The sequence below is a fragment of the Miniopterus schreibersii genome (genome assembly GCF_964146895.1).
Source record: "Miniopterus schreibersii genome assembly, chromosome: 19".
Taxonomy (NCBI): Eukaryota; Metazoa; Chordata; class Mammalia; order Chiroptera; family Miniopteridae; genus Miniopterus; species Miniopterus schreibersii.
In genome coordinates, this window is record NC_138119.1 from 11735627 (window position 1) to 11756084 (window position 20458).

At 50.8% G+C, this 20458-nt stretch overlaps 2 protein-coding genes across 2 annotated transcripts; one reads left to right on the forward strand and one right to left on the reverse strand.

Moving 5' to 3' along the window:
• Nucleotides 1-871: 871 nt before the first annotated feature.
• MINDY1 (MINDY lysine 48 deubiquitinase 1) lies at nucleotides 872-9659 on the forward strand. The gene is made up of 10 exons (XM_081121155.1): nucleotides 872-1411; nucleotides 3748-4681; nucleotides 5063-5120; nucleotides 5539-5603; nucleotides 6256-6414; nucleotides 6759-6861; nucleotides 7213-7355; nucleotides 8169-8357; nucleotides 8673-8822; nucleotides 9115-9659. Exons 2-10 carry the CDS (start codon nucleotides 4082-4084, stop codon nucleotides 9193-9195), a joined length of 1548 nt encoding a protein of 515 aa, XP_080977281.1. The 5' UTR covers nucleotides 872-1411; nucleotides 3748-4081; the 3' UTR covers nucleotides 9196-9659.
• On the reverse strand, nucleotides 9652-17636 carry ANXA9 (annexin A9). The gene is made up of 14 exons (XM_081121156.1): nucleotides 17550-17636; nucleotides 17337-17439; nucleotides 16777-16867; nucleotides 16521-16617; nucleotides 15855-15949; nucleotides 15525-15638; nucleotides 15217-15307; nucleotides 13926-14005; nucleotides 13683-13742; nucleotides 13180-13264; nucleotides 12945-13040; nucleotides 12804-12862; nucleotides 10866-10988; nucleotides 9652-10664 (listed from the first exon to the last, which is right to left on the reverse strand). Exons 3-14 carry the CDS (start codon nucleotides 16849-16851, stop codon nucleotides 10602-10604), a joined length of 1038 nt encoding a protein of 345 aa, XP_080977282.1. The 5' UTR covers nucleotides 16852-16867; nucleotides 17337-17439; nucleotides 17550-17636; the 3' UTR covers nucleotides 9652-10601.
• Nucleotides 17637-20458: the final 2822 nt, after the last annotated feature.

Sequence of the window (20458 nt, forward strand, 5' to 3'; positions counted from 1 at the left end):
TTTGTGATTGTGCATCTTATAAAAACATTAAGATAATCTTTGGACCCTCTTCTTAGTACCTACAATCTCTTGCCAGTTCCTGCTGCTGCTTTCTTTACAACTCTGTGGCCTGTTTTTAATACAGCCTCGGAAATGTCTCCTCGCTCTTTTCCTGAACTGTTGTATCCCGTGTTCTTTGCTCCCTGCCTCCCTAATTGTTTCAACTGCCCTTTCAGCCTTCAGAGTTGCTTGAAGTTTCATCCTATGGCAACCCTGCAAGTAGAGTTTGGAGGGCCCTTCAGAATGCAGAGTTGGGTCCCAACCTCCTTTAACTGCCACCTTCCAGTCCCACCGTAATGCAGTGTTGCAAATAAATATATTCTCATCATCAAATGTTCCCTCCTTTTAAAATCCATCCCTTTATCTCCTACCACCAGTCTGACACCAGCTTTTCCTGCTCCCCACGCTAGGAGCTGAGGGGAGGTGACGGGTGTAAGCTGAGGCCTGTGGTGGGAACAAGGATCAGAGCCCAGGGATATTGGATCTCCTGCTTGCTCAGCTTGTTCTCTCCCTGCTGCATTCTTCTTGCCAGAGCCTGGGCTTTCTTCCACACCTTCTGCACGACCAGGGGCATAGCCTAACCAGTGTCATTTCTAGACTAAAAAAGTGAGAGAGTGAGGACTTGAAAAGAAATAGGATTTTAAATTTGCAAATGACTGGACATGCAAATACCTTGCTCTTTGGTCCTGCCTCTGTGGATCCAGAGCAAAGGACTGCCTTACCCAGGGAGAAAGCCCAGATCCAGCCCGCCGCTGCTGTCCAGCCCTGCTCCTCCCCACTCAGCAAGGGCACTTGCTCTTCCCTATTCTCACCAGAGAGGCACAAGCGCTCCGTCCCTTCCAGCGGCAGGCGGAGGGAAGAGAAAGGGTCTGTTGTTTTTCTCTCCTTGTTTCTCTCTCCCTCGCTGCTGATCACTAAGCTGCTGACCAGGTCAGAAAGCCCTGATGGAAACCCTCCAGAGCTGGGCAGTCCCCTCCTCCTCCAGGGAGCCTGTCCTTGGCTAATTTTTCTTTGTCCCAATGGGAAGAAAAGAAAGAGAGAAAGAAGAAAAAAAGAAAAACCTCAAACTTCCTTTGAAAACCGGCTTGGAGTCGGGGCCTGGATCGCACGCCCTAGACTCGGCGGCTCGGGGAATGCTGAAGACGCGCTCTGAGCAGCCCGGGAGCACCTGAGCTGCCCCCTGCCTGCCCTCGCCTCCTCGGGTGCCCTGGGTCCTGGGCGTGGGTCCGGAAGTGGCCTGGACGCCGCTGGCTCGTAAACCTGCCTAAGCTCTGGCGTTGACAGCTGGAAGGCAGCTGGCACTGTGGCGGCGCCCCCATCGAATTGCCGGAGCCGAACCCTCCTTCTCAGTCCTGGAACAACCTTCTTGAAGGTAAAAACTTTCTTTTATCCAATTCCTTCACCTCCCCTTCTACTCCCAGTTCTCTTTTTCCTCTCCAGCTCTGGGGAGGTGACACTGACTGTCCTACCTACAGGTCTGGACTGTGAGAGGAAGGAGTAAGGCAGGGGGAATATGTAAAAGGGATGCTGCTTGGTTCCTTAATTTTTTCTTTTCATGAAACCTTCCCCCTCTCCATTGCGAGCAAGCACTGTGGTGGTGGTTGACTTACTCTGAAGGGAAAATTTAAACCATTAGTTGCTTGAAGATTTGGGTCAGACTGAGAAGGATATCGGAGTGGGACAGTAAGGGACAGGCAGGGAGAGGAAAGTTCCTGGGATGGGGGGGATGGGTGTCTTATTGAAGCTCCCTACCCATTTTATAGGCTTCTCCCAACTTTTGGCTACTTACTGCCACCACTAGGGAGGGGCCAGGGCTATTTTAACTCCCTCCCCCATAGCCAGAAGATAATTTCTGCTGGAGGGAACATGTAGAACTTGAATGGGGGAAAGAAGAGGAAAAGAATGGAATCTGATTTGTTCAGAGTCCCTTCCCCTCACCCTTCCCTGTGCTGAAGTACTCCAGGCCCACCCCACCAGGTGCGCACCTTACGGAGTGGAAAGCCTCCATTCCATTTCCTGCCCCGCCTCCTAAGACTTAGCCCACTTAGCTTTGCCCAGTTTTTCTGATACCCAGCTCCCTCCGGAGTCCAGCTCCTGGTTTCTTTTGGCTCATCTCTCTAGCCAACTAGCTGCCCAACCCCCACTTAATTATTGATCATTTCTAGCATTGGCCAGAAAAGATAAGAAATGAGCCCTGCTTTTCTCCAAGCTTTTTTAACTCTCCCAGGCTCTGGTTCCTACTTCCCAGGCTCCTCCTAAATGTCACTTGGGAAGGGAGGAAAGAAGGAGAGAGAGAACAACAAAGTGTCAGGCCTGTAGACAGTTTTTTGCTGGCTTAAATTATGTTTGAATCAGGAGGATGATCACTGTGACTAGGCTTATTTTGTGAACTTTTATGTTCCTCATCATCTCCCAGGCCTTACCCTTTCCCTCAATCCTGCAGGATTACAAGAAGGAAGCATAGTCTCAAGTTAGGAAGAAGCCGGAGAAAAAACAAGATTTCTGACAAGTTTAATTTCTTTTAAAAAAAAATTTATCAACTTCAGGGAGTGAGAGGAAGGGCAAGGAGAGGGTGGGGGGAGACAGAAAGAGGGGAAGAGAAAGAGAGAAACATCGATTTGTTGTTCCACTTATTTACAAATTCATTGGTTGATTCTTATATGTGCCCCGATCAGGGATTGAACCCACAACTTTGGCTTATCGGGGACAACACTCCAACCAAATGAGCTACCCAGCCAGGGCAAGTTTAATTTCTCACCTTTTTTTACCCTGAGTCAGAGGTGAGGGGAGCATGTTTTCCAGAGGGCAGGGGTTTGTGGCTTTTTTTATCGTTTACTATCCACAGCATTAATTAAATGTCTCTCCCTGCTAAACTTGATGCTTAGTGCTGATACAGAGCAGGTTAAACAGGTCCAGTGTTCTAAAATGACCTAGATGGGAACAAACAGAACATATGAGCACGTAAATGAATGTAGAGGGAGTATTTTTTATGTAAATCAATAATCAGCATTTTTATATTCCATATAAATAGTGGCAAGAGAGTATCTCTGGGTTAAGGCAGCTTGGGGAGCAAAGAGAAACTTAGGAGAAGTTGGTACCTCAACTCCAGTGTCCAGAGAAGCTTACGAGAAAAGTGTGTGTGGGGAGTGGTTTCTGTGCTCCTAACCTGAAGTTATTTATCAGCACAGTCTCTGATTCAGGTCCCTCCGGCCTACATTTCCCCTCTCCGACCAACAGGAAGCCCCTCCCAAGACCTTTTTGTTGTGGTTTGAGATTGTGTAAAGTTCAGTGGAGTCCTTGGAGGAGGACTTCTTTCTCAACAGTGTTTTGTCTTTAGGGGGCACGATACTGACTCTGCATCTCCACACCTCACCCCAAGCGCTATGTGACTGTTCATCTCTCCGCCCGGGATGAGGCAGAGAGAAGGTAGTCAGTCCTAAGGATACAAGCAGCTCGCGTGTGCTCAGGGTGGTCCATGAACAGCCAAGGGGCAGGGTTTGGTGTAGGGCAGAGGAATTACCTGGATCCTCGCGAAGGCGGAGGCTACCAATGTGATGCCCATTACAGGGCGAGCTAAAGATCATTGCTTTAATAACCATTAATAATATAGTTGTAACATTTCTTTCTCCATTTCTTTCCCTTCTGTCTTCCTCCTCGTATTCTCCTTTTCCCTGTCTTTTCTACATTCCTTGTTCTTGTCTGTTCCAGGGAAGCTGACTCCACCCAATGTCTTCAATTATCCCACTGGAATCATCCCTCCCAGACCTGAAAGCGCATTAGAGGTGAAAGAGCTCAGCCTGGGGCTGCTCTTCTGTTTACTCAAGCTGACAAAGACACTACTCCTAACCGCCAGGAGTGAATGCAGACACTGGCCAGCCTTCCACACCACAGTTCTCTTCTAAGATTTTCCTGGGCCTATTTGCTTTCCAGCCCAATGATTTCCTTCTTATTGAATCAGCCTCTCTTTTGCACATCAAGCCTAGATTAGGCAACTTCCTGAGGACTGTAAAGTCCTTTGGTGCCCCTCTGTTGACTTCTTATCATGGAACACCACCAACCTGAGTGTCCAGTCGCTGGCAAGGCCAGGACTGCAGAAGCGGTCAGCCCTGAAAACCACAAGGTTCTATCAGTACCAGATGAGCACCCCCAGGGCAAGGATGCTGGAGATGCTGATGGGGTGACCGGAGATGCTACTGGGGAAGCCATAGATGCTGATGGAGTGGCCCGAGATGCTGCCGGAGCAGCCAGAGATGCTAATGGGGTGGCCAGAGATGCTGCTGGAACAGCCAGAGATGCTGATGAGGCGGCCAGAGATGCTGATGCGGTGGCTGGAGAACAGGAGCCGGTAGATCAAGGGTCACTGCTGGTTCAGGGCCAGGATAATCTTGAATCCCCTCCACCTGACACTAGCTCAAACCAGCCAGGGCCAGACCACGGGACACAGCCCGAGGTAGAGACAGAGGGGGCGTGCTCCAGGCCCCAAGAGCTTCCCCAGTCCCCCAGGGCCCAACAGCTTGAGCTTGATTTCTACTGTGTGAAGTGGATCCCCTGGAAGGGAGAGCGGACACCCATCATCACCCAGAGCACTAATGGCCCTTGCCCTCTCCTCGCCATCATGAACATCCTCTTTCTCCAGTGGAAGGTAAGAGAGAGTTTGGATGGGGGCTCAGAAAATGCTGGGGAGAAGACTCTTCCCTGACCTACCTCCTTGATCATCCTAATTTTCACAAGCAAGTCAAAACTTCCCTATTTCTCCAGCTTGAACAAATGAGATAAGATGTTCATAAAAACAAACAAACAGTTCTCTGTCCTACTCCCATATCTTCTACTCTCTGGCAAATGGGAATGTCTTGCAGTATTTCACATTCACTCCCTTGCTTGCATTGCAAGCCTTCTTTTTCCACCTCACCCTACCACTGGACAGCCCCTGCCCTCCCCATACCTTTCTGTGGGTCTCTCCCTCAGTGCTCTGTGGAGGAAAGCACACACATGGCTGACCCTTTGATCGCCCCTCTGCCTCCAGGTGAAGCTGCCCCCTCAGAAGGAAGTGGTCACATCCGATGAGCTCATGGCCCATCTTGGTGAGTGACTAGGCCTTGAAGAAGAATTATACAGAATTACAAGCACTATCCACTCAGCCAGAAATCCAGAATATTGAGGGACTTCCCATCTGGGGCTCTGATGTGTCAGGGAGGGTGAAGGTCTCTGGGGCATCTCTGCAAGGCTGGAGCATTAAAAGCAAAAGTCGAGGTGTCAGGAGTCCTGAGTTGTAACCCCAATTCTGCCCTTAGCTTTCACATGTGACCTTGGGCAGGCCCTTCACCTTTGTCAGCTGGTTTCTTCCCCTAGGAAATGAAAGGTCAGGATTAAATTCTAAGGTCCTTTCTAGCTCTGAAAACCTGTGGCCTATGACATTACCCCCATCCATTCTCCAGGAGAAGAGGAAGCAGCTTTGGGAGCAGTTGGTGGGGTAAACTGATAAGGAATCCTGTCTTGTAGGAGACTGCCTCCTGTCCATCAAGCCCCAGGAAAAGTCAGAGGGACTTCAGCTTAATTTTCAGCAGGTGAGCAGAAAAGTCTGTGGACAAAGGGGTTTGCAGGCTTGTAAGGGGACACCCAGGCTGTTAAAAGAAGCCTTTCTGCTGCTTCTCAAGAGGGTTCCTTGAACTGATTTCTTTCTGCAGGAGGAAGAGGGGGGTAAATCTCTGTCCTAGAGAATATGTTCATTTATATAAGACAAAGAAGGGTTGAGACAAGGGAGGAATGGAATGGCTTTTAAGAGAACCAGGGAAGAAAAGCAACAAGATTAATTTTTTTTTTTACTTCTGGGGGTGGGAGTGGAATGGGGGGAGGGGAGGCTAGACCATCATTTTCTTTCCCCTCCCCCGCTTCATTGAGCTATAATTGACATATAACATCCTATAAGTTTAAGATATACAATGTGTTGCCCTGGCAGGTGTGGCTCAGTGGGTTGAGCATCATCTCATGCACTGAAGGGTTGCCGGTTCAATTCCTGGTCGGGACACATGCCCGGGTTTTGGGCTTGATCCCTGGTAGGGGGCCTGCAGGAGGGAGTCAATCAATGTTTTGCTCTCACATCCATGTTTCTCTCTCTCTCCCTCTCCCTTCCTCTCTCTCAAAAAGCCCCCACACAAATCAATAAAGATATACAATGTGTTGATTTAATAAATCCATCATTTTCTTTTCTACCCCCAGAATGTGGACGATGCAATGACGGTATTGCCTAAACTGGCCACAGGCCTGGATGTCAACGTGCGATTCACAGGCGTCTCAGATTTTGAATATACACCTGAGTGCAGTATCTTCGACCTACTAGGGATACCTCTGTACCACGGCTGGCTTGTTGATCCACAGGTGAGGGTGAGAGGGCCCAAATAAGACTCTTATCCAACTCAAGCTGACAGAGAAGCATCCTTTTGTGGGGTGGGGCTTAGGGAGATAGGGTTAGGGATGTAGGGATTAAATTGGCTTGGAAGGGGAATCAGGCTTAGAGGCAGCACCCAGTGGAGAATTCCTTGAATATTAAACTTTTTTTGGTAACAAATAGAAACAAATTGTATGCTGCTCTTTAGACAGCAAAAGTTTCAGGAACCTTTGGTCCTAGGGTTGCAGTCCTTGTGGGCTTGGTTCATTTCCTTCCTAAAAAGATCTTAGGTGGTGTGTTTTTTTGGTATCACCCCACCCCACTGCCCATGCAGAGTCCTGAGGCTGTGAGTGCAGTTGGGAAATTGAGTTACAATCAGCTGGTGGAGAAGATCATCACCTGCAAGCACTCCAGCGACACCAACCTTGTGACAGAAGGTGAACTCCCACCCTTCTCTCCTGTGGATCTTATGTGGAGGGAACGATGGCTACTTAGATTTATTGGTTATTGTCTGTCTCCCCCAACTACATCCCACTAGACTGTAAATGCCATGAGAGGGAGTGTGGGGAACTGTGATAGTTCACGATGTGTCCCCCTGGTGCAGTGCCTGGCACAAGGTGGCTGTTCAGCAATTGTTTGCTGAATGAATGAATACAGACAGGTTTCAGGGAAGAGATTTCAGAAGGCGGGACCACCCCCAGGCCTTTTGACAGGGACTCTCTGGATGATCCGCCTTCTGTGGACTGTGGATTGAAGCCAAGCCCCCCCCTTCTTGTGCCCTTTGGCAGGCCTGATTGCAGAACAGTTCCTGGAGACCACCGCGGCACAGCTGACCTACCACGGACTGTGCGAGCTGACCGCAGCTGCCAAGGAGGGTGAACTTAGCGTCTTCTTCCGAAACAACCACTTTAGCACTCTGACTAAGCACAAGGTGATCAGGCGCTGGGGGTGGGGGAGGGTTGGAGTGCCGTTTATTTCCTCACGCCTTCTCCTTCTGGGTCAGTGTTGCAGTCAGGGCAGGGTAGCTTAAGCTCCAGTAACAAATGACCCCTAAAGTCCCTGTGGTTCATCATAACAAAGGTTTATTTCTCACTACCGCTGCATGTCCATTGCCGACTGGCTCAGTTCTGTCCCACATCATCTTCATTCTGGGTCTCAGGCTGACATAGCAGCCTTTACCCGGAATACGAGAGGGACACCACACACTGGCTTTTAGTGCTTCTGCCTGGAAGCGACACATGTCATTTCTGCTACCATCTCACTGACCAGAGCAAGCCATAAGGAATAAGCCTGCCATCAATGGGACAGGAAAGTGTACTCCTCTCCCAGGAAGGGAACTTTTAACAATACTATAGCCTTCCCAAGTTAGAAATTCTCTAAGCTCTAGGAATTGAGGAGAAGCGGAAGAGGTCTTTGCTTCTCAAAGGGTTTCCCCTCATAGGCATCAGGTGAGCCTGGAGAACAGTGGGAAGTGGGGTAGGAAGCAGGCTCTTGTGTGGGACCCCAGCTCTGAGGACTCCGCGCTTGACCATGGTGAGCGCCATACTCTCACCCTGCTGACCGTCCACTCAAACGCCCCTTCCCTCTCCCCTCAGCCACACATACTCATAAAAGACCCACAGGCTCAATACTGACATGGTCCAGCGGGCACACCAATTGGTTTGAATGGTCTCTGGGCATCTCAGGTGATTTGGGGCAGTAAACTGCCTCTATCCCACTAATTACCTTTGTCTTCTTCTTGCAGAGTCACTTGTACTTACTGGTCACCGACCAGGGCTTTCTACAGGAGGAACAAGTGGTGTGGGAGAGCCTGCACAATGTGGACGGAGACAGTTGCTTTTGTGACTCTGACTTTCACCTAAGTCATTCCCTGGGCAAGGGGCCTGGAGCAGAAGGTGGGAGCAGCTCCCCAGAGCAGCGGCAGGTAGACCAGGTGTGTGGGACTTTGGGGGAAGGGCGCAGAGAGCTCGTTAGCCTCAGAGACCTTTTTGCCATCCAGGAGCTGCATGCATTGTATCATTAGAGATGATAACATATGACACCTGTGCCCCTTTCCTGTCATCGTGAGGCCATCTCCACATTTGGTGTGCATCCCTGGCACCACAGAGAACATACTTGGCTGTGTGTTCTGGGGAAAGAGCTAGAGAAATTGAAGGCTGAGGAAAAACTGGTTTGGAAACCTAAACCTGGCCTGAATATCTCCCAGGCTGCAGCCCACCTCACAACCCTTGTTCTTCCCCCTCTCTAGGATTACCTGATCGCCTTGTCCCTGCAGCAGCAGCAGCCACAGGGCACGTTGGGTCTTAGCGACTTGGAGCTGGCCCAGCAGCTTCAGCAGGAGGAGTACCAACAGCAACAAGGGGTCCAGCCTGTGCCAGCAAGGGCCCCATTGCCACAGGTGAGCCCGCAGTACCCTGCCCTTAGCGCTCGCTGCAGCTCCTCCAAGTTCCCACCTCCCCAGTGTTCCGCCCCTGCTTCCCCTTGTCCAGATATTGGCGATTGTTATTCCTGTGATTGTCTCTTCAAGGTTTCCCTTGGGGGCAGGGGCTGGGGGAGCTTCTCCTGTCTGGCCCTCTCCCCTGGTTCCTTTCCTCTCTTTCTCTCCCAATCCTGAACCTGCTTCCATCTAGACTCTCTGTCCTTGTGCTCTTCCAAGGCCGGTGGATGACCACTTGTTAAATCCCACACAGGGGAGAGGAGCCCCATCTGGACGCCCAGCTGGAGAGCGGCGGCGGAGGCCAAAGCAAGAGTCCGACTGTGTCCTCCTGTAGCGCTGCCCAGAGCCAGGCTGCCCCGCCTCTCCTTTCAGAGGCTGTGGCTATTTTGCTTGTTCTCCCAGGTCAACCCCTGAGATATGCAGGGTAACTTATTTATGGACTGTTGGGGATCAGAGCAGGATGTAAATGTCAAGGTCAGACTCAGTGACATCCTCGCTGTCCCGGGCTGCGGCCTTCTCTTCCTCCCAATCACCCAGGGCAACAGTGGGACTGGTGGGGTGAGGATTTCTGATTCCCAACTCCCTTTCCCCAGAATATCACACTAATATATAGACTCGGGCTCCAGGGTGAGGCCCCTGTCTTGAAGGCATCTCCCCTACTTCCCACCCTGACAGGCTGGGTCCTTCCTGCTATCCTGCAGGTGCCTCTCCCTTTGTTTCAGGATGTGATTTGGGTTTCTATCTTCATTATTTGTAATGCCTTCCTAGGGATTTGGAAATAAAACTTGTCTCCTGAGATCTGTTGTTTGCCTCACCCTGTATCCTGTAGCAATGGGGTCAAGTGGTTAAGCATTTGACCCAATTGAGGAATGTAAAAGGGGAGGGAGGGTAGAGGTGTGAGGGGCTGCCTGTCATACCTAAAGGAGCCAGCAGGGGGAACCAGAGCCTGCATTTTCCTTTTTGTTTTGGGGTGTGTCTTTGACAGGTCTTCTTTGGGAAAATAGCCCTCTAATTTGGAGGTGGGTTTCCACATCCCCGCTCTGGACAGATGAATTTTGGGATTGTGCTCCCTGCTAGCCCCAAACTTTCCAGGCAGGCAAGGGGCAGCTTGATCCTCGTCTTGCCTCCTAGTTTATAGATGGTCCTTTGCTACCTCTGACCATTGCTGACCTTGTTCAGGCTCCTCTTTCTCAATCATTTTGCCTGTAATTTCCTGGGGAAGAGAGAATAATGGGGAGTGGGGGTGGAACACCCTTAGGGAGGAGGATTGTTGATAAGTGCAGCACTAGAGCTCAAAACAGGATTCCTGTTGAATAGCCAAAAGCACATCAAAGGCACCTTCACCTTCAAGGCCTCCTCCCAGCCCCATGTCCTGCTCCACCCAAACTTCAACCAGGGAACACAAACAAGAATGAAATTGGCTAAAAGACTACCAGTATCAGTGAGATGCTCTGCCCAGGGCGTGGCAAGAACGAGCAGGGCAGAAACTATCCAGAAGATCCCATTAACCCACACCCAAGGCAGAACCAGGGGACCCAGGTGCAGATATCACTTTGAGATGATGGAAATTAAGGGATTTAACAGAAAACTTCGAGTTCCAGCCTCAACAAGATGCTGGAACACGTGACACTCAGTGAGGGGTTATCCTAGTTGGAGGCCCAGCTGGTCTCCTACAGGCTCAGCCAAATATGGGCGTCTCAGATCCTTGAATGTCATGTGGGGATGGAGAGGGGAGGCGTCTCAAAGGTCTTCAGCCCTGCACAGGGATAGCAGGGCTAGCCGGCAGTCCCCTTTCACTGCGTCCTGCAGGCAAGAGAATTAAGTGGTAGAAAGACCTTCTACCACCATGGCCCAGGCGCTCTGCCCCCTCCCTCGTGCTGGTCGAGAACTTGTCTGGTGCCTTGGAGTCTTACACTAACTTAACCGAAGACTCATGAATTCTCCAGGGCACGTGCTCAGCTGTGTACAGGGAGTGCAGTGGGGAGATAGGGGTAAAGCTCTCACCTGGAGGGAAGAGTAGAGGGACTTCCCAAATTTCTTTTTGAACTCAGCTCGGATGCTTAGAAGGTCAGTCTCACTTCTAGAAATAAGGATGCGCATCAGGACGTGGTAGTTGGGCTCAGTTTCCTAGCAGGGGAAGAAACAGAGTGGGGAGGGGTGGCCTCAAGATTCTCACAGAACAGGGATTGGATGGCCTGGTGAATTATTCTAGAAAGTAAAGGTGAGTGAGCCTGATGGCTACTTTATTTTAAATTTCACATATCATCAGGTTTGTATTGTGATAAAGATTGCTGATTGCTCCCCACTATCCATTCTGCCCTTCTTGCAACTCTTGTCACTCCAAAGTTGTAGAGTTGGGGCAAGGGTCACTCATTAACTGAATATTCCCACTGGCATACGCGTACCCTCCATGCCAAACCTATATTAAACATAAACCTAGTCTTGATACTTGAGAATGTACTTGGCATCTAATTGGCAAACTCTTTCTAGGAGTTTCTGCTTTTTACAAAAATTCAGAAAAATAGGCCTATATTATTTTTTAACTCCTACTTCTAAGATAAATCTGGCATTTATATTGAGAAGTGTGGGTCCTATAATCCAAATACATACATTACAATTATTTACTAGTGGATACAAGTTTGTTTTTACCATAACTCTTCAAAGAAATCTTAGTGTCAACTCATTATAATAGTACAGGCTTTATTGGGTAAGTATAATAATCCATTGTCAAAATGGAAATCTCTGGATGGTAAAACAAGTGCTTATATGGACTGTCTTTGTTTTTTGTTGGTATTGTCTTTTGAATAGCTGTCAACAAGGCTTGATGGTTTCTCAACCAGTATACAAAAAGCTATTCCATTTGCCAAAATGATAACTATTTTTATGTTCTTCAAATTTTAGAGGATTTTTTACTTATAGATTTTGGGGGACAGTTGTTCTAATAGGAGACCCAGCTCAATGAGCAAAATGACTGGATTCTATTTATGAAATTATTCAAACCAAGGTCACCAAATTAATTATGGATAATATGGAATAAAATCCAACCAGAGAAAGGTGATCCTGGATGCGCTTGTGGTATAGTTTATAGTACAGGCAAACCTTGGAGGTACTGCTGGTTTGGTTCCACACTACCATGATAAAGCAAGTCACACATAGTAAAAATATGTTTACCCACTATGTTGTAGTTTATTAAGTGTACAATAGCATTATGTCTAATAAAACAATGTATATACCTTAATTTTAATATACGTTATTACTTAAAAATGCTAACTATCATCTAAGCCTTTAGTTGTGATCTTTTTGCTGGTGGAGGGTCTTACCTTCAATTTGTGAAAACTCAGTATCTATGAGCACAATAAAATGAAGTGGGACTGCATAGACTAATACCTATGGTATAGACTAGGAGTTGACATGTGGCAGTTCAGTGTCCTACAGGGCCATTATGTGTTTTGTAGGGAGACTATAAGACTTAATAGCTGTGTGACCTTGGGCAAGGTACTTAACCTCTCTGTGCTTCAGTTTTTCATCTACAAAACCAGGATTAACTGAAATGTGTGCAATGTGTTCAGTATAGGCCCCGGTGCACAATGAGTGCCTAAGAAATGCTGGCTGGTGTTATCACCATTGCCATTCTGGCAAGACCTGGAACCAGACAAGGCACTATCTTCCACGGCAAATTCACATTTATATTTGGCCACCTAGCCATTAATCAGGCCAACATTTTAGCTTGTTTATGGTCAACTAACTTAGCTCTAACCACAGTTCACTCCTCTACTTTTGACAAGAGAGTTTGTAAACCTAAGAGAGCTCTGCTATATGTTTATAAAGTAAATATGAGATTGTTACATTAGCAGCAGCTTGAGACTTCATCTCCCTTGCCCAGGAAGTGTCTCCCCCAGTTTTTGTCCCTAAGGGAAAAGGGAAAAAGAGTGTCCCTCTCACCTGGAGGGCTTGATGAAGTTTATCAGCAAAGTACAGTGCTGTGTTCCTGATCACCGAGGCTGGAAGCAAAGAGGGAAAGATGGAGAGAGGTCGCTCCAATTCCAGGGAGACCCCTCCCCCGGATCCTGAGCGGGCCCCTACCTAGGCTGAGCAGAGCCGCCTGGGCATCCCCATGGAAGCGGCTCCGGACGGTGTGCTCCAGCTCGCACCCGGTGCACCGCTGGTACCCATCAAACACTTGCGGTGTGCGGAGGAGGTGGTTAGAGAGATAAATGCAGGGCGCTGATTATCACAGAGAAGGGTGAGCCCGCCTCACCTTCCGCAGCCCAAACTCATCATTAGAGCAAGCGGGGGAGACAAGAGGGCTGGTGTGTACCTCGGACGAGGTGTTCAGGATTCCTCTGGGTGAGGATGACAACCCATGTCCCTTCTGTGCCAGGTCCTTCAGCCTGCTTCAGTGCCTGGGAAGGGGTGTAAGTCAGGATCACCGGTGGGGGCTGGGGAGCCATGGCTATTATGTTCCCAGGATCCATCACCATGATGGTGGAAGCGGGATAAGAATGGGAAGGTTTTTATAAAAGGAGGGGGCAGGACTACAAGGGGAGCTCTGCTCTCACAGCTTCATCCCACCTCTGGGGAAATCCTGGCCCTCGAGGAATAAAATAATCCCCAAGGGAGAGTCTGGGGAGGGTCCCCCGCCCAAATGCCCATGAGAGTTGATGAGCTCATTTCCTGTGAGTTCAGAAGTCAGAGGTTAGATGAGTGAGAAGCCTTCAGATGTGACGCCACCCGGCACCCCATGCTCCCATCACACCACTGAGGGCTCCTTCCCCAAGGCAAGGACAGGTTTGCAGGGCAGACGCCTCAGCTCCTGCTCACCTGGACATCCTGTTCCGCTAGGTTGTAGTCAATGATTTCAGAGTAGCTCTCACGGGCCCCCTATAAAGAGAAACTCTCTCAGGAGGACTCTTTGGGGGCAGCTTTTTCTCTCTAGGCCAACAATCCAGACCTGGTCCCCCCACAAAGCCCTCTCTCGTCCATTACATCCAAACAATGCTCCCCACTCTGTCCCACACCCTTCCCAGATGGTGGAACCCTGTTCCTCTGCAAGTCACTCCTCACCTTGGCCAGGGCCAGGAGCAGGTCCCGAAAGGTGCCGCTGGTCTCAGACTTGATGTCCTCCTCAGCCTCCACCTGGAAATCTGGGGTGGGGTCAGGAGCTCTCTGAATCCTCCTGATTTTTCCCAAGGGGGATGCCTCCAGGACCTGTCAGATGTCTGGCACACTGTGCCCTGCCAACCCTGCCATGCCCTGCTTGCGGTAGCTCAGTGGCTGCCAGTCCCCAGGATGGAAGGCAGAAGCACCACCGTGGCCACCCCGAAAGCACCCCTAAGCTGGGAGTACCCCACGCGCTGTGGGATCATGCCCTACGGCACAGCCTCATCTTGGGGCCAACCTGCTGCGGGCAGGAGGCATTTGTCATTTGGGCACTGGCCAGGCAGCGAAGAGGGCACAGGGAGACCCGTATAATGAGGGAAGATGGCACGGGCCTGGCCCCTCACTGGAGGCGAGGAAAAGTGATCCGATGGGTAGGATGTTGCAAAAGGAAAAGGGCAGGAAAGGGAGCGAAGGAAGAGAAAAGAGAAAAACAGAAGCCACAAGGGAGAGAAGTAGACAGATTAAGAGACAGGCCAAGGCTGGACATCCAAGGAAAATTGGGGGAGGGAAGGAAGGAAGGAAGGAAGGGAGGGAGGGAGGGAGGGAGGGAGGGAGGGAGGGAGGGAGAAAGGAAGGAAGGAAGGAAGGAAGGAAGGAAGGAAGGAAGGAAGGAAGGAAGGAAGAAAGAAAGAAAGAAAGAAAGAAAGAAAGAAAGAAAGAAAGAAAGAAAGAAAGAAAGAAAGAAAGAAAAAGAGAGAGAGGAAGGAAGGGGGTGGGGCTAAGATGAACATGGGAAAAACCTCGTGCTCAACTAGTGGGTGAGGGAGGTGGCAGCCCAGCGAGGCCAGCATCCGGGAGCCTGAGAGGCGACACCCACGACTTAGAGAGCAGGTCCCCACCTTTCCCCCTGGCTGCAGCACGGTTCAACTCGGCCTGCGATGGCAGAATGAGCACCGGCTGAGATGACATGGGTACCCTTGGGACTGTCACAGTGCCCAGTGTTGTCATTACCTTGGAATCTGCCCTGGAGTCCCAGACTAAGATGGTTAATCATTGCTTCTTTCTTTAATGATCCTATCTGGCTGTCTCCCTGGGGAGACTGAGCACTGGGTGGGGGGAGAAGGGAGCAGAGAGCCCCAGGCAGCAGAACTTGGGCAGACAGGCTCCCAGAGGGCTCGCCCAGACAGAGTGCAGGAGAGGAGAGAACTGTCCCTCAGATCCGGCTCCAGCGCCTGGACCCCCCTCATGCCCTTACCGTGTCTGTAGACTGCCAGGCACTCCTGCAGCTGGGGTGGGGTGCGAGTAGCAAGAATTTCCACAACCACATCCCCAGCAGAACCCGAGTCCTACAAGAAACCAGGAGGCCACTCTAAGACTGGACCGTGTCATTAGGATGGCAGAGAGCAGGTGCTGGCGACATGTCCTTCTAAGGGTCAATATGGGATGCTCGAAGGGGGCCTCTGCCAAGTTTGTTCCTCCGGTGGGCAAAGGCGCCACTCAGCCTCCTTCCCTCGGTGGTGACCTAACTTCCCAGACACCCCATCAGGCCTCCTGTCCCGGTACCTTCAAGGCCGTCCTCAATTCCTGAGCATCCAAATGGGCAGCCGGCCGCAGCAGGGCTACCACAATCCTCTCAAGGTTGCCGGAGAGCGCTGCCTCCAGGGACTTCAGCAGGTCCTACAGGTGGTCCCCATGGCAGACGAGCAGTGTGAGGGGGAGGCCCCAGATGTGTGGGGAGGTTTGGGAATATTGGCTGGTTTTTATCTCAGGCCTGAAGCACCCCCCTCCCCATTTCACCAGGGGGCAGGGGCTGACCTGCTATTGCTGTCCCCTAAGTCTTCCAGGGCCTTCTCACCCCAGCTCACTGCTCCTGGGAAGTCCTAGTGGTCTTACCTGTTGGGTGCGCTCCTGGAAAGCTCGAGAGATGAGCTGCCTTTGCTCTCTGCTCCGATTGGTCAGCACGTCCACAATGGCAATGCGGTCCACACCTGAATCAAGGATCAAGGTGAGGGCCGGGCTATATGCTGGAAAGACGCCAATCAGGGTCTGTACAGGGTTGGGATTCCCTTACTCCTCACAGACTTGAGGCCCCCCAAGGGGGTAGAACAAGATCCCAGAAAAGGGCTGGAAGGACAGGAGCAGGGGCCTTATCACCCCCACTTCCATTTGGTTTCAAAAGAAAATGCAATTAAGATACCAAAACGGCATGCAAATCCTACCCAAATTTAGGCAAAGGTGTGGGAGGGAAATGGCTTTTAGGCATCAGCAGGCTTGGATTAGGATTTGAGCTCTGCTATTATGAGCTGTGTGGCCTTGGGAAAGCCTCTTCACCTCCCTGAGCCCCAGTTTCCTCATCTGTACAATAGAGATAATGAGACTTAGCTCACAGGGTGTTGTGAGAATGGCTATGACACACCCACTGTGGCACCTGACATACAGGAATTAAGGCATTCCACAAACGTTCATTGAGGCTGTCATTTCCTCCCTCCTGGCTCTTTCCTGGTCTACAGACTGGCTTCAACAAGGTCGACCCCCAAGTGCAGAGGGAAAGGGGCTCACCTTGGCCTGCGATGGCCCTCAGCAGCCTCTGCACGTCCTTGTCGACGCTAAAGCTCAAGAAGGTCCTGAGGGTGCCCAGGGTCCCCCAAGCTGCAGCCTATAAGAGCAAGGAGGCATCACAGTCTGCCCATGGCCTCCCCAGTACCCCAGCCGGGCTCTTGGCAGGACCTCAGGGCCTGCTCTAGGTTTCCCCGCTCCCAGCCCCCTCACACCTTGAGTTGATAGAGTAAAAATGACCCCTATCAAGAGCCCCTACCTTGTTGGCAAGACCCAGGTGGCTGAGGATCTCCTGGGTCAGGGATGGCCCCATCTTCTCGCTGGTCACAGACATGGTGCAACTGGCTGCCCTGGGAACCAGTAGCCAACTGAGGTGAGCTTCTGGCCCTTCTGGGCCTCTTTATGACCCCTAGGACCTGAAACCTGGGCTCCCACTGCCTGTCCATTTCCCTTGTTGCAGAAAAAGAGGACTTTAACCTGCTTGGCAGTTTTGGGAGCCCAAGTGGAGGGGTGAGAGGGGAGCCCCCCACCTTCCCCACCTCTCACCCTCCTCCAGGAAACAAGGGTTGACCAGAGATGCTGCCAGAACTGGCGTCGAACGAGCCCTCCCTGACTCCAGGGCTGGTCCCCTGATCCCAGCCTTGGCCTGATGTGGATGACCCCATTCTGAGGTCCAAGTCCCCTTGCTTCAGTGGCCTGACCGGGTGTTCCTGGGGCAGTGAGTAAAGGTGAGGGAAGCTGGCAGGAGCAATATGCAGGGTGGGAGCTAACTTCCAACAGTGCCATTCCTGCTTCAGCCCAGCCCACCAAGCTGCCTACCTGCTCTCCGCCTTTCACCCTTGGAGTCTCCGGCTGGGGTTTCTAGGTCAGCAGGTGCAATTTCTGAACTGATGTGTTTGTGGTCTTGTGGGTACATGGGTGCCTGGACAAGGGAGCAGGTACTCACACTGAGAAGGAAAACTCCTTTCTCCCTCCCCCAAGAGATCCACAAGCCCCTTCCCCCCAGCCTGGGGGCCCAGGTCCAGTGCTTACCCAGAGGTGCTGGGGGTGAGGTGGGTGTCCTCACAGCCTGGTATGAGCAGGTGTGAGCACTAGCTCCTGTGTAGCCTGGTGGAGGACAGGGGGGCGTGTACAGCCAGCCAGGTGGAGCAGCCAGTCAGATGACCTCTCTAGCAGACCAGCCCAGCTGTTGTCTCCGGCTCTGGCCCCTCCCAAACGTGGGAGAGGACCAGGCTGTACCGGGTCCCACAAGCAAACACCTCCCCTCCCGAGCATCTCTCCTCCCAGGAACTGGGCCTCAGGCCACGCGTGGGAACTCTGTTGGGCCTCTCAGTAGCTCAGGCCCGGACACAGGAGGCTTTGTGCACTGCTTTCCCAGTGGGGCCAGGTGGGACCACAGAAGCCCAGTCTCTAAGTCCAGCTTCTGACCTAGCTCTGCCTCTGCTTCTGGCTCCTGCTCCTTGGTGGGGGGGAGGGCAGGTCAGACAGGCTCCATGCTGATTTCAGGCTGATAGAGAAAAACCTGTTGGGGCACATACCAGCAGGGCACCCCAGCCTTCACCCCAGAGGGGGTCCCAGCCCAGAAACTCCCTTGACTACTGCCTTATTAGAGTCAGTCAGCCAGGGTGAGAAGGGGGGCAGGGGACTTTCTATCTGTGGGGAAAGAAGGGCACAGGTATTTGGGGTGGGAGCAGATCAGCAGAGTCAAGAGAGAAAAATGCAAAGGGTGTTCCCTCTGGACAGAAGTACCATGCTCCCAAAGGGCAACAGGGAGATGGGGGAGGCTCCCTGGGTCCTTGTTTCTTAGATTCCTTCTATTGCCTTTTGGCCGCCAGGACTGTTTTAGCAGCCCTCAGCAACCTCGGCAGCTCAGCTTGGTGCTGTCAGTGCACAGAGCAGCAGGTGAACAGTCTTGGGGAGCCTCAGGGGCCCCTGAGCAGGTAGTTACTCGAACCTCACAGCCAGCTCCCTAGGGCCTGGAGCAGTCTCCTTCCTGCCTCCCTAGAGGGGCCAGGCACAGAGCTAAAGCGCTGTCTCCATTCCTCTGCTACTGTCCCTACTCAGAAAGTCTCTCCCTGTTTTTTTTCTACATAAGGAGGTGCCTGCAACTCTTCCACAGAGCAGAGCAAGGCTAAGGAGATGCCAGGAAGGGAGATTTCCACGGGACGATCACTGCTCTTCACTTTCCTCTCCTGTTAAAGTAGGAAAACATGCGTTGGTTTCTGCTGGAGAACATGGGTTCAGGCCCCAGCTCTGCCACTTGTTATGTCCTGTAACCACAGCTAGTCATTTCAGGCCTCTGTCTCGGTTTCTCTATCTGGAAAAAAAAAAAGCGGGGAGGGTATTGGGAAAGGCTGGGGAGAGGGCATCCTGGGAGGTAATATATGTGATGGCCTCTGACAGAAATGTGCCTTGTAAATTAGGATGACCAGATTTAGTAAATAGAAATGCAAGACACCCAGTTAAATTAGAATTTCAGACAAACAACAAATAATTTGTTGGTATTATTAAGTATGACCCAAATATTTCATGGGATATGTTTATGCTAACAAATTATTTGTTGTTTATCTGCAATTATAATTTAAATGAGCATCCTGTATTTTACCTGGCAACCTGGAAAATGGGACTTAGTTTCAGAATTGTTAAAGAAGATGTTCTGAAGCCAGACCCCTTAAACTGAGAATTCTGGTCTGCTGTCTGGCCATGGCACCTACCTTAAACATTCTGTGCTTAGTTTTCTCATCGTCAAAATGGAGATAACAATAATGCTTGTATTATAGGCAAATGTGTGAATTAAATATATTAACACATGTAAAGCACTGTATTTATTTATTGTCTAAATTTCTTTATTGAAAGTATTACAGATGTCCGTCCCCCCCCCCCCATTGCATGTAAAGCACTTTAGAAGAGTGCTGGGCACAGAGTGGTAAGTACACATGTCAAAATGGTAACAAATATGTAATAATAAATATTGCTATAATGTTTTTTTGTAATGATAACTGTTATTAATTTGTCTCCCTAAGAAATCCTATCTCCCCTCTCTTCTGCAGCTTCTTTCCTGCCAATCCCCACAAGAGGGCACCAGCAGCCACGGAGACCGAGAGCCCCCTAGTGGCTACTTGAAGTCTCCGAGGCTCTGGTTCCACGCCGCTGTCAAAGCCTCTCTTCATTCCCTTGTTGGGAAATGCAGTCTCCTGCAGACCTCCGGTTCCTGAGTGGACTTGGTAGGCAGGCCAGGTCAGGGGAAGAGCCTCTCAGGCAGACATCCACTCAAGGGACTCTACTGAGGCAGACTTCAGGACATAGGCAGGAGGCTTTCTAGGCTGGCTTACTGCAGTGCAGTGGCTCCACAGCCAAGGTCCCTGTGCCTTCTGCTTTCTGTACCCTTCAGGGTCTCTTCTGGGAAGGCATCCCAAGTAGACTTAGGGGGCAATGAAGGGAGAGCGCAAGAGAGAGCTCTTGTTTCCCCAGTCCAAACCTCTGCACGGGACTCCTGGCTGACCTGCAAGGCTGAACTTCCGATTTGGAGAAGGCAGGCAGAAGCCCAGTCACGTGGCAGAAGCATAGTTCTAGTTGCCCAGGAGTGAGGAGTATGTGTGATGCATTTACAGTTGCTCCACTGAAACTTGGTGGAATCTCACTTCTTTTGTCCCTTGGTTTTGTTTTGTTCAACTCCAGGGCAGACTGAAGATGTTTTCAGGTTTACTAATCACCTTCCACCCCATGCTCTAAGTTTTAGAATTTCAGAGTTGGAGATCTTAGAGATGACCTGGCCTGCCACCCTCTAGTTACTGACTCAAGGGGGCTGAGTGACGTCCCAAGGCCATGGCTGTGGAACCAGAATCTAGGTCTCCTAATTTCTTCTCAGGGTTTTCTTCATCACTCAGGGCGAGGCACAGCTGATTTGGGGCCCCTCTTAGTGGAATACAGGGGGATAAGCA